At 42.7% G+C, this 11,914-nt stretch overlaps 1 protein-coding gene across 1 annotated transcript in view; it reads right to left on the bottom strand.

Annotated features, from left to right (window-relative positions):
- Positions 1–11,914, bottom strand: part of LOC119411049 (protocadherin Fat 3) — a 62,426-nt gene that overhangs the window by 34,849 nt on the left and 15,663 nt on the right. The window contains exons 7-14 of the mRNA XM_037677971.1: positions 11,843–11,902; positions 10,963–11,238; positions 8,108–8,318; positions 5,291–8,019; positions 3,115–4,486; positions 1,296–1,492; positions 999–1,152; positions 622–855 (exon numbers count right to left, since the gene is read on the bottom strand). Coding sequence (XP_037533899.1) covers positions 622–855; positions 999–1,152; positions 1,296–1,492; positions 3,115–4,486; positions 5,291–8,019; positions 8,108–8,318; positions 10,963–11,238; positions 11,843–11,902 — 5,233 coding nt within the window. The remainder of the gene's footprint in view (positions 1–621; positions 856–998; positions 1,153–1,295; positions 1,493–3,114; positions 4,487–5,290; positions 8,020–8,107; positions 8,319–10,962; positions 11,239–11,842; positions 11,903–11,914) is intronic.

The raw sequence follows: 11,914 nt of genomic DNA, 5'->3' as shown, positions 1-11,914 counted from the left end.
TCATGCTGCACCCTCATGCTGCACCCCTCATGCTGCACCCCTCATGCTGCACCCCTCATGCTGCACCCTTCATGCTGCACCCCTCATGGTGCACCCTCATGCTGCACCCTCATGCTGCACCCTTCATGCTGCACCCTCATGCTGCACCCCTCATGCTGCACCCCTCATGCTGCACCCCTCATGCTGCACCCTTCATGCTGCACCCTCATGCTGCACCCTCATGTTGCACCCTCATGCTGAACCCTCATGCTGCACCCTCATGCTGCACCCTCATGCTGCACCCCTCCTGAGACAGAACCCTGGTACAGTCTTTCAACAAGACAATCATGTCCACACGGGGCGTTTGTGTCGAGTCATGTTGTGGTCCTGCTGGGGTCAGCCAGATCCCCAGTCGTTCCCTAGTCCAACGTGACGTTCAACAAGAGCAGTTTGATTTCATTCCTGGGCGGTTAACTTTTTTTAAAATCATTGAGTGTATTGGTTGCTGATTTGATGAAACTTCTATCTGAAATTATTTTGATGTACGTTGTTTTTAAATTAATTAACTTTTCTATTTGGCATACAGACTTTATGTTTTCACTGTAAATGATCAGCAACAGTAGTGAGGGTTCATTTCATCACCTTCATCTGGATCTATAGCCTGTATCCGAGTGAGTAGGGCCTTGATGGATGTGTCTTCATACACACTGGTGGTGTACTGTGACATGGTGAAGCTAGGGGGGTTGTCATTCACATCAGTCACCGTCAGATGAACCTCAGCACTGCACCAACGTCCTCCACCATCAGCTGCTTGAGTTATTAACTTATAATTAGGTGTCATCTCATGGTCCAGCGTTACTGATGACTTGATCTCACCTGGGCAGGGAACAAACGTTACAACACATAAAAAAATTAAAAAAAAAAACAGGGAATCAAAGCGTACTACAGAAACTCCAATTCGTGACAATTGACAACACAGCACACACAAGTGTATTTCCAAAGCTACAAAATATTCTTACCAGTGTCTGGGTCTATGCTAAAGTCCTGGGATCCAGAACCGTGTAGAGAGTAGTAGATCCGAGCACTGTTCCCTACATCTGCATCGGTGGCTCCGACTCTCAGCAGCACACTGTTGACCGGTAGGTTCTCTGGAACGCTGGCAGTGTAGACCGCCTGCAAACAGAAGTCAAACACACACGAACACAAACCCATGAAGTGACGATGGAGAAAAACTGTCGAAGCTTGTTCGGCATCAACCGTAGAACCGTTATCGCTTTTATGGAGGTGAAGTGAAGAAGACACATTATCAAGGTCACCTGGTCACAGACAGGGTCGTTGTCGTTGATGTCCATCACTGCAACCTCCACAGTTGTCTGGGAAACAAAAAGTCCATCACTCGCTGTGACGTTGATGATGTAGAGGTTGCACTCTTCCCGGTCCAATGGGCCCTTCACGTACATCTTCCATTCTCCTTGAACCAAACCGAGCGCAAACACGCCACGATGATTCCCGCCTGGATGACACAGACATGTCAGGCAGACTCAAGAACCATCTTGGCTCATGTTTAGTCAATCATTATTTCTGATGTATCTGTGAAAACATGTCTCTGTTCTCCAAGTGACCAATGATAGACAGGTGCATCTTCTACCTGGCTACCTACCTTGGCTTTTAACCAAAACCTGGAAAGCAAGAGAACTACTCTAGGTCTATCCCCAGTTCCTGACATCTAGTCTTTTTCATTTTGTACTTTAGACAAACTTCATGCTGAGAATCTAACATATTTTTTATTTTTAGAAGTAGGCTACTAGTTTCAGTCCTGGGGCTCCACAAGGATTATTCTAACCCACACACGTGGGTTTCACTCTAAAATCCATTTTCGTTGGTCCAGAGTTTCCAGACTCAGACTGTCATCCTGCCAGAGCTCATCATTTCATTGATTTCATCTCACCGTAAGAACAGATTGTTACTGACAGAGCTGGCCTGGCAGCACCAACAGGTGTAGGGTCAAGAGAAGGGAAGTAAAGAATAACCATGAAATATAGAAGTCATTCAGAAGGAAACACAAATTACATTAACAACAGTTCATTGTCAAAGTTAAACAACAACAATAGTAAGCATGAAAACATTTGTAAGTATCTTTAAAAACAGCTTTTAAATGATTTTTAACACCAGAAACTGAGACAAGTGAGGTCAGACCCAAAGTTTTCTGAAGCAGCTTCCAGTCAGACGGAGCAGCAGAGACAGACTTGGTCTTTAGATTGTTAACCACAAATACTGAGAAGATCGGCTGTTGTACTTCCAAACCACTGCTAGTTGCAGCAGACTAGTTCAGAGTCAGAGTCAGAGTCAGAGTTTCTTTATTGTCATTCGCACCTCATGTGGTACATGTGGTGGAACGAAATTATGTACACAGGGTCCCAGTTACATCCAACAATAAAATGTATAAGAAAATATGGAGGTGAATAATCAGCAACATCTTATAAATGAGGGTAAACCAAAGGACACCCTTACAAGCATGTCTGTAAATTATGTCTCCATAATCCAACAGAGAATGGGTTTTTTCAACAATGGTGCATTTTGCAGTCAATGTAAACAAAGATCTATTTCTACATAGATAACCAAGTCTGAGCTCTAACCTTACATTGTAAAACACTAACATGATGTGAAAAGGACAGAGCTCCATCAATACAAATTCACAAATATGTATAAACTGTTACCTCTTCTATGATATCACAGTTTACAGTGGTGAAGTCCATCGAGGTGGGTATGGTTCCTCCTCCATGACTGAACCACATAAATTTAGTTTTCTTGACATTTAAGGACAAATTTAAGTCAGACCTTCTGGATTTCAAGAAAACCACATGCAGGGGACTTCACAACCTCATCCAGAGTAGAACCAAAAGCATATCAACTAGTGTCACCACAACTGCAGTTTAACTTTAATTGACAAAAGTTTTTTTTATCTTAAATTTGTGCTAAAATCTCATCTCGTCTGGCGGTGTAAGTGTTTTGTTACCTTTAGTAAAACTTAAACTTGTGTTATAAACTGGCTTTACAACCTAATGGACATCGGCATGCTCCTATGATGACTTGGTTACACTACACCAACAGGTACTGGTTTACATTCTTACTCACCAGTGATGAGGTAACTGACATGCCGGTTTACAGCAGAGCTGTCATCATCCCTGGTGTTGAGCATAGCCACCACTTCACCGGGGGGACTGCTTTCCTGGAGTGAACTAATGTAGTGGCTCTCCATGAAAACTGGGGGGTTGTCGTTGATGTCTGACACAGCCACTGTCACAGTAGTAGTGCTTGAAAGTGACAGGGTCTCTCCAAGATCTGAAGCCACGACTGTGAATGTGTAGGTGGGATTGGTCTCATGGTCAAGTTCCTTGCGTGTTAAGATCCAGCCAGTATTACTATCGATGCTAAAGGTACGAGCCAACGCTTCTGAACTCTCCTCTGATTGGACTGATGTGCCAAGACTGTACGTGACTTGGCCATTGGCTCCTGAGTCTGGGTCTTGAGCTTTGACTTGAATGATTTTGGTTCCAACCGTCATTCCCTCCATAACAGTAGTAATGTAGGAGTTTGCCTCAAAAGCTGGTTTATTGTCATTTAGATCCAAAACTTTGACTTCAACATCAACAGAAGACACAGAATCCAGCTTTGTCTGCTGTGCAGTGGCAATGATTTTAAAATGAAATCCTTTGATCACCTCATGGTCCAAGGGTTTATCGATCTTGATCACTCCTGTATCCTTTTCCACAACAAAAACACCATCTTGGTTGTTTTCACCAGTTTCTCCATTAACAGCGACAAAGGTAACAGGGATCGAGGTATATTCAGGAGGAATGTTGAGATGAACTGTTCCTATGACTGAACCTATAGGTGTGTTCTCTGGTATGCTAAATATGTAATAATGCTGACTAAAGAAAGGAATGAAGGCATCAGGAGAAAGAACATGAATGTAAACAGGCACCAGAGAGTGTCGAACTGGATTTCCTCCATCAACAGCCTTTACAAAAAAAGACAATACAGAGTTTCTCAAGTGGCTGAAGCTGCCTTTAGTCACCATCCAACCACTGTCTGGGTCTATTTCCAAAATGTCTGCCACGGGGACATGTGCCTCACTGTAAAGGGAAAATGTTACTTTGGCATTGGTTCCATAGTCAGGATCCTGAGCCTGAATCTGTGTGATCAAAAACCCTTGAGTCACATCATATTTGAGTGAGGCTCGGTACTCCGTGGCACTAAAGCGCGGTGCATTGTCGTTATCGTCCAAGACAGTAAGCTGTACTGTGCAATAAGAGACACGTCCACCTGAGTCCTGAGCTGCCACTGTAAGACCAATGTCTTTAATGGATGGATCCTCACGGTCCAGCTTTTCTGCTGTGCTGATCTGACCCTTGGCATCAATGGTGAACTGGTCATTGCCCACATCGTTAACAAAGGAATAAGTGATGTGACCAAACACTCCAGGGTCTGCATCTGTTGCTTTCACCTGAAATGAAAGAGAACAGAGCATTTGTGCCTAAATGTAAACACTTTACATGATTCATTACATCTGGACACTTTATAAAAACTGAAAACTGAAAGAATTAAAAACCTGCCAATCATCTTACGCTGAGACAATAAAATGTTAGAGCCATTTTGGATACATTTTAAAATCTTGGTTCTTGTTGACTCCATCAGTTAATGTTAATGTTTTAAATATCTCACTCATTGTGTGGAGATTTGAGTGCCGTATGTGTTGGGGATGACTTTCAACTACTAGTGCACCATTGTTTTTCCAATAGCTGTAAAAGTTTGTTTAAAACTCATTTTTTTTATAAAGATTGATTGGTTGTAGCAGCCATCTTAAATTTGATGTAATCACAGCACATCTAGTGACCACGTTCATAAAAATGTATTACATTCTGTCCAGTGGTGGATGAAGTATTTAGCTAATAGATGAAGAGTTAACTAACAGTTAAACACAGCAAAGTTGTAAGCACAACGCTCACGTGATCGGTTATTGCTCAGGTTTGTGTTGGGATCTCTCAGCTAGTAGAACATGGAGTGTTAGCTCGACAACTGTAAAACTCACCGAGTTAAATCGTTTTTTCTTTGTGTGTGTGTCTGTTTTTTTATTTGATGAGCTGAATTTTGAATTTGATTGAATCCAAAAGGTAATCACTTTTAGATGTACATCCAGTGATTATTTTGTGTTGGTTCATGAGATGACAAATGAAAACACACACACATGCGCACGCAGGCAAATACATCATTTCCTCAACGTATTTCTGTGAATCTTGAACGCACTAACCTGGATCACTTTGGTTCCTGCAGGAGCATTTTCCCTTAGCTCTGCCTCGTATGTATTCTGCTCAAACACAGGACTGTGCATGTTGGCTCCCAGCACTTTAACATGAACCTGCGCAGTACTGGTGAACACTCCATCAGATACTGAAACGTTTAGGTTATAGGCAAACTCCATCCGTTGCTTACGGTGGCTGGACAGCATGATGATTCCCGTACTTCTTTCCATCAGAAAATCCATTCTTTCATTTCCTGATAAGATGCTGTACTCCAGCTTGTCAAAATCAGACTTGTCAGCATCAGAGGCCTGGACACAGGTTACAAAGTGACCTTTTGGTGCCAACTCACTCACATATGCCTCATAGAGCAGTTGGTTAAAAACCGGAGGGTTGTCATTCATGTCATTTAACACAACAGTCACTGATACTTCACTACTCAGTGATGGGAAACCATTATCAATGGCCCTGACAACAAAATTGTACTCCTGGACTACTTCATGGTCCAACATACGTGCCGTCAAAATCAATCCACTGCTGCTATCAATGTGAAAATAGTCTGTGCTGTTGTGCACATCAGAGAATATCTGGTAGCGAACTACATTGTTCTTCTCAGAGTCTTTGTCTGTGGCAGTGACTTGAAGTGCTGGAGTTCCAATCATGGCTGTTTCAGATAGGACCACCCTGTAGGACATCTTCTTGAAAACAGGTGGGTTATCATTTATGTCTTGAACAAAAACATCAACACTAACTTCAGCATGGGCACCGGTCAGAAAGTCTGTGGCTCTGATGGTCAGGTGGTAAGATGACATTGTTTCATAATCCAAAGAGTGAATTACACTTATGACTCCAGTATCAAACCCAATATCAAACTGAAGAAATGGATCCCCATCAACGATAGTGTAGATTATGTTTTGGCCTTCTGGACTAGTAGCATTAATGCTAAGAATGGGTGTGTGCACATCCACATCCTCGTTTACAGAAACTAAATAAAAGGATTTGTCAAAGACGGGCATGGCTTTGTTGACTACAGTGATGGGAAACTCAACAGTAGAAGAGAGGGGATGGTAACCACCATCTCTGGCATATATCATTATTTGGTAATCCGCATTGGATAAATCAGACTCAAAAGATCTTTTAAGGCTGATAGTACCAGTCTGTTGATTGATTTCAAAATGACCATGGTCGTCCTTAAGATAGTAAGACACTTCTCCATTGACGCCTTTGTCACCATCCACTGAAGTGACGCTGAAAATGGGTGATCCTGGTTCAGCTTCTACTTGAACAGCCGCATAATATGGAAGTCCAACAAACACAGGGGCATTATCATTTATGTCCTCAACTTGAACTTTAACCATAACTCTGGCCACATGTAGACGGTCGTGCTCCCTTCTTGCCTCAACAATCAGTTCATAAAACTCTTGTTCTTCACGATCAAAAGGTATTCCTGTGGTTTGGATAACACCAAATGTTGGGCGAATTGTAAAATGTGTACCAGCATTCAGCAGAGTATACTTCACTGGTTCATTGAGGCGGTTTCCCACAACACTGACCACAGTCACTGTGGTAATATTGGATTCATTTTCTTTAATAGAAGAAAAGTAAATGCTTTGAGTAAAACTGAGACCAGAGTCCAGAGATTCTTTAACAAGTACTGTCACCAAAGCAGCGCTGGAGAATTTTCCATCTGAAACTCTGACACTAAAGCGAAAAAGCTCTTTGGAGAAGCTGCTGTTTTTTACGACAATAATTCCACTGGAGGGTTTTACTGCAAAGTTCTCTGATCCTCCGTCAGTCAGAGAGTATGTGAGCTCTGTAGGAACATCACTGTCAAGGTCTACAGCAGACAGGTGCAAAACTTCTACTCCAATGTAAGTGGGCAAAAGCAACACTGCTTCATAGGAATTCTGGGTGAAGTAGGGGGGTGAGTCATTTGCGTCAGTCACTTGTATTGTGACCTCAGTTGGACTGTCTGCTGTTAACTGAGGTCTTCCATTGTCCCTGACGTGAACATGGAAGTGGAATGTGGAAAATGTCTCGTGATCTAGATTAGCAATGGTTCTAATGGAGCCAGTTCCCGAGTCAACAGTGAAAAACATTTTGGCAGTGGCTTCAACAATCTGGTAGACCAGCAGGGAATTTTGGTTGGAGTCAGCATCAGTTGCCCTAATTACTAGAGGCAGGTTATCCAAGTTTAGGACCACACTGTTGACTGGTGCTACCTCACTAATGGTGCCATGATAGTGATCCTGCTGAAACATAGGTGGATTGTCATTCTCATCCACTATCTGGATTAGCAAGGTAGCATTGGAGGCCATACCAGCCATGTTAGCAGCCTGGATCGTGAGGGTGTACGAGGCTATGGTCTCGTAGTCTAGAGGCCTTTGAGTAGTAATGACTCCACTATATTGATTTATTTGGAAAACTTGGTCTGTATTGCCCTGCTTGATCTCGTAAGTGAGGGTAGACAGGCTGATAGCACTGACTGTAGTGACAGAGGTCCCAATCATTACATTCTCTTTTATCTCTGTGTGGTACTCAGGTTGAGGAAACTTTGGGCCAGCATTGTCAGACAGAGTGACGGCAACACGCACTATTGTTGTCGTGGACAATGAAGGGCTGCCACTGTCAGTGACTCGGACAGTAATAACATAGTGGCCTATGCTGGACAAGTCCAGATGACGTGCAATTCGAATGATCCCTAAAACTGGCTCAATGGTGAATGAATTTCCAGTGTTCCCTGTTGAAAACAATGAAAAAAAACATTAGCAGCGTAAATTGTACAAATGTAACATTTTCTGGAGTATTTGGTTATTAGTGATACATACCTGCTTCAATGGAGTAATGCAGCTCTGCATTCCTGCCTTTGTCTTTGTCTATGGCAGTCACCTGGACTACAGCAGATCCGACTGCAGCCGACTCATAGACTGAGCCTTCATACAGGGCGCTGGTAAAAAACGGTACATGATCATTTATGTCTTCCACTTCTATTAGTACACGAGCCAGGTTCTTCCGGTGTGGAAACTCTTGGTCTTTCACCTAAAACAGCAAAATAAAATAATCAATTAATACCTAACAAACAAAAAACAAGGCAAATAAAATAAAATCAGCAAGGTGTGTTGTCATTTTAATAATTCTTAAAAAGGGTAGTAAAGCAAACACAGCAATTATATTTTAGTTTTCATTAACAAACCTTTATAATGCTTGTATTTATCTTGTTTTTTATTTAAAAAGATTGTTTGAACACGTTTGCTATGGACTGTCCATGCCTTGCACACAAGTAAAGAAAAACCATGAAAAACAAAACTACTGGAAATTCATTCTGAATTTAAGGACATTTTACTTTATGTCCATGGAGCTTTCTCAATTTAAAACTGGAGTGTGGAGTTAAACTGCATGAGATGCTCTACTCATGCAGCTAAATTAACAACTACTCCACTACCAAAGGAGACCCATTAAAGTCCTTGTTTGCCTGCCGTATTGTGGGGTTTCTGTTTTTCTGCCCTGCCCTGTGTTTCTCTTCCTTGTGCTCAGCTCCGGTCACACCTGACTCTAATCACCCCAGGTGTTTGTCATCGTGTTTCATCAGTGTCTATATGAAGTCAGTGTCATTCCACTCCTCCTGTGTCCGGGCATTATCCTTCCAAGGCCTCATGTTCTGTGTCTGCGTCGTTTGTCATCTCCCCAAACTTCTTCTGCCTCTACCTGCACGTGGGCTCTACCTTTAAAGCAGAAACATGTCACTTATAGGAGAGCCAGGTACATGCATGAAGGTGTTAAGATTGAAAATCACTGGGTATCAGGCATAATGCTCCACTGTAAGGTTTAGAACACTGAAGTCTGAGACCTTCTCCTCTCTTTAAAGTTGGTTTAGCTCATTTGCTGTCAAAAAATCTGGCCACCATGTCCATCTTTGAGGTGGCAGGGTCTGAGGACTCAAAGCAAAGAAGAGCCTACTTCCATGACCAAGGTCATCAAAGTAGTCAAAAAGCTTGTTAGTCGAGGGGCACCAGGAGTGGATAAGATTTTCTTAAAGATGCTGAAGTCTTTAGACACTGTGGGACAGTCATTGCTGACACATCTCTGTTGCATGGAGGATGGGGACAACACCTGCAAAGTAGCAGTTCAGGGTGGTGGTTCCCATTGTTTTAAAGGGAGAATGAAGAGGGTGTTTCAACTACTGAGAGATCACACTTAGCAGCGTCCTGGAAAAGTTCACTCCAGGATGTGAAACTTGAGGCTCTGACCCCATGTCAAACATTGGATTCAGGAGGAGCATGTAGCTTTAGTCCTGGTTGTGGAACATTGGACCAGATCTTCATCCTTGATGGGTTGCTACGGGACTGTTGAAGTTTGAATTTACAGTTCAAGTCCACTTTATTGTCGTTTCCACCACATGTGGTACATGAGATGGAAACAAAATTATGTACACAAGGTCCCAGTTACACCCAAAAATAACAACAAAGTATTAAAAAAAAAAACCAGTAAATAAGGATCAAAGTACCATCTACATGTGCTTTGTAGATCTGAAGAAGGCTTATGAGCATGTTCCCTGGATCATTCTTGGGGGGGTGCTACAGGAGAATAGGGTGCCAGGCTTGCTTTGAAGGGATATCTAGTCCCCGTTTACTTAAAATAAGAGCAGTTGGCACAAATTCAAGCTCATTTTTAGTGAACGTTAGACTCTGCCAGGGCTGTCCCATCTCAGCAGCTCTGTTCTGGGTGCTCAGAGACAGGCACAGTCATGGAGACGAGGATGTCTGGGCAACCTCAGGCTCTTGTCTCTGCATTTTGCACACAATGTCGTTCTGTTGGCATCTTCATGCCATGACCAGCAGCATGAACTGGGACGTTTCGCTGCCAAGTGTGAAGAGGCTGGGAAGGGAGTAAGCTTCTCTATGTCTCTCATGGTTCTCAACTGGAAACGAGGGGAATGCTCCCTCAGATTTGTAGATGAATCTTTGGCTCAGGTGGTGGAGTTGAAGTATCTGTGAGTCTTGCTCATTAGTGATGGTAGGATGGAGTGGGAGATGTATCGAGACCTTGTCCTCAGTAATGAGGCCACTGCCTTGGTCAATCATGGTGAAGAAAGAGTTGAGCTAAAAGCAAACGTAAAACTTGATTTACTGGTCCATCTATGTTCCAACCCTCTCCAGTCACCGCTCCCCATGGGTCTCCTGTCTCCTGTTGTCCTGAGTCGCCATACTACTGTCACCAGGGCCATCACGATCTACTCTTTCTTACGCCTATGTAGCATTAACCAAACTGGAAGTCAACATGTTGCTTATTCAAGTTACCCAGGTCAAAAAGTTTACCTATAAACATATATGATGGTAGCCATCTAGGATTTTGATGTGGCAACCCAGTTTCAATAGGAATATTTTTTACAACTAGATGGAGCCACATACTAAAATGGAAGTCAGTACCTGACATTTTTCAAGTTATGAAGCTCACAAGATAAATGGAGGGATGAATGGATGGATGGAGGGTATTTCCGATCACCCGCTTCCCTTCATGGCCGGGCGCAAAAAGTCTGAACTCAAACTTAAGACACTTGGTCACAGTGACAATGATTTAACAGCAGTTGCAGAAACTCTAAAACTGGGAAAATCCAGGTTCAAAATATGTCACAAAATGTAAAAAAAAAACAAGCGAGAAGGACCCGAAACAGTGTCTGCCTTACGATGACTGTGAGAATGTGTTGGGTGCAGGCCTCATGGTCCAGTCTCTGAGAGGTGTAGATGGTGCCCAGAGAGGGGTGAATCCGAAAGAGACGCATGCTGTTGGGGTCTATGGAGCTGTAAAGAGCATAGGTAAGCTGGTGATGCTCATCTCGGTCTGAGGCCACAACCTGGACCACCTCTGTGTTGGGCGATATATCTTCTGAAACAGTGACCTCATAGATTGGTTGGGAAAAGATGGGGTCGTTGTCATTGTTGTCCAAAACAGTAATGTGAATCTGTAAGATAAAAAGTGAAAAACAACATTACTGACTGAAATGTGCACAAGAAGTTTGAAACAATCAGCAGAAATGTTAAATTTACCTTCAGTCAAACTTACTACAACAGTTTATGACCAACACAGTTCGATACAGCTAAACTTTGACTGTGTTAACTGGATCAAAGAAACCTACATCTCCACTTAAGAGATTACAGGTAGAACAATGGTAGTCCTGATCTTCCTCAGCTCTGACAAATAAGAGACAGGCGGTGTGGATTTTCATGTTTTGACATCAACAAACACAGATTCATTTTCGGACCCTCTCATGATGCTCTTTTGTTTTTAGTCTCACATGAAAACTGTTTTCTTTCCAACACACTACCAGCTCGCCTAAAGCCTGTCTTCTCTTTGAAGAAATGTTATCAATTGTGTTGAGGGACCAACTGACCAAATCCATAGCAGAATTATGAAACGGTTGAATTTAGTTTGTCAGTTTCCCCCTCTAACGACAGGCCTGAATGTTATTTTAACATGTTTCACTAAAGGATGAAGCTGATGTATAAAAACTCTTGGACCAGTGCTAAAGCAATGTTCAAAACAAACTCATAGCTTGATGGTGTTACCTGTGTATACGCAGTGTTAGAGCCATCTGTGGCCACAACTGTCAGGTTGTAGAAGGAGCGCTGTTCAGCATC

Source organism: Nematolebias whitei, chromosome 6 (genome assembly GCF_014905685.2).
Source record: "Nematolebias whitei isolate Nwh7 chromosome 6, NemWhi1, whole genome shotgun sequence".
NCBI lineage: Eukaryota > Metazoa > Chordata > Actinopteri > Cyprinodontiformes > Rivulidae > Nematolebias > Nematolebias whitei.
Note: the sequence above shows the minus strand (reverse complement) of the source record. Positions and strands in the feature narration are given on the sequence as shown.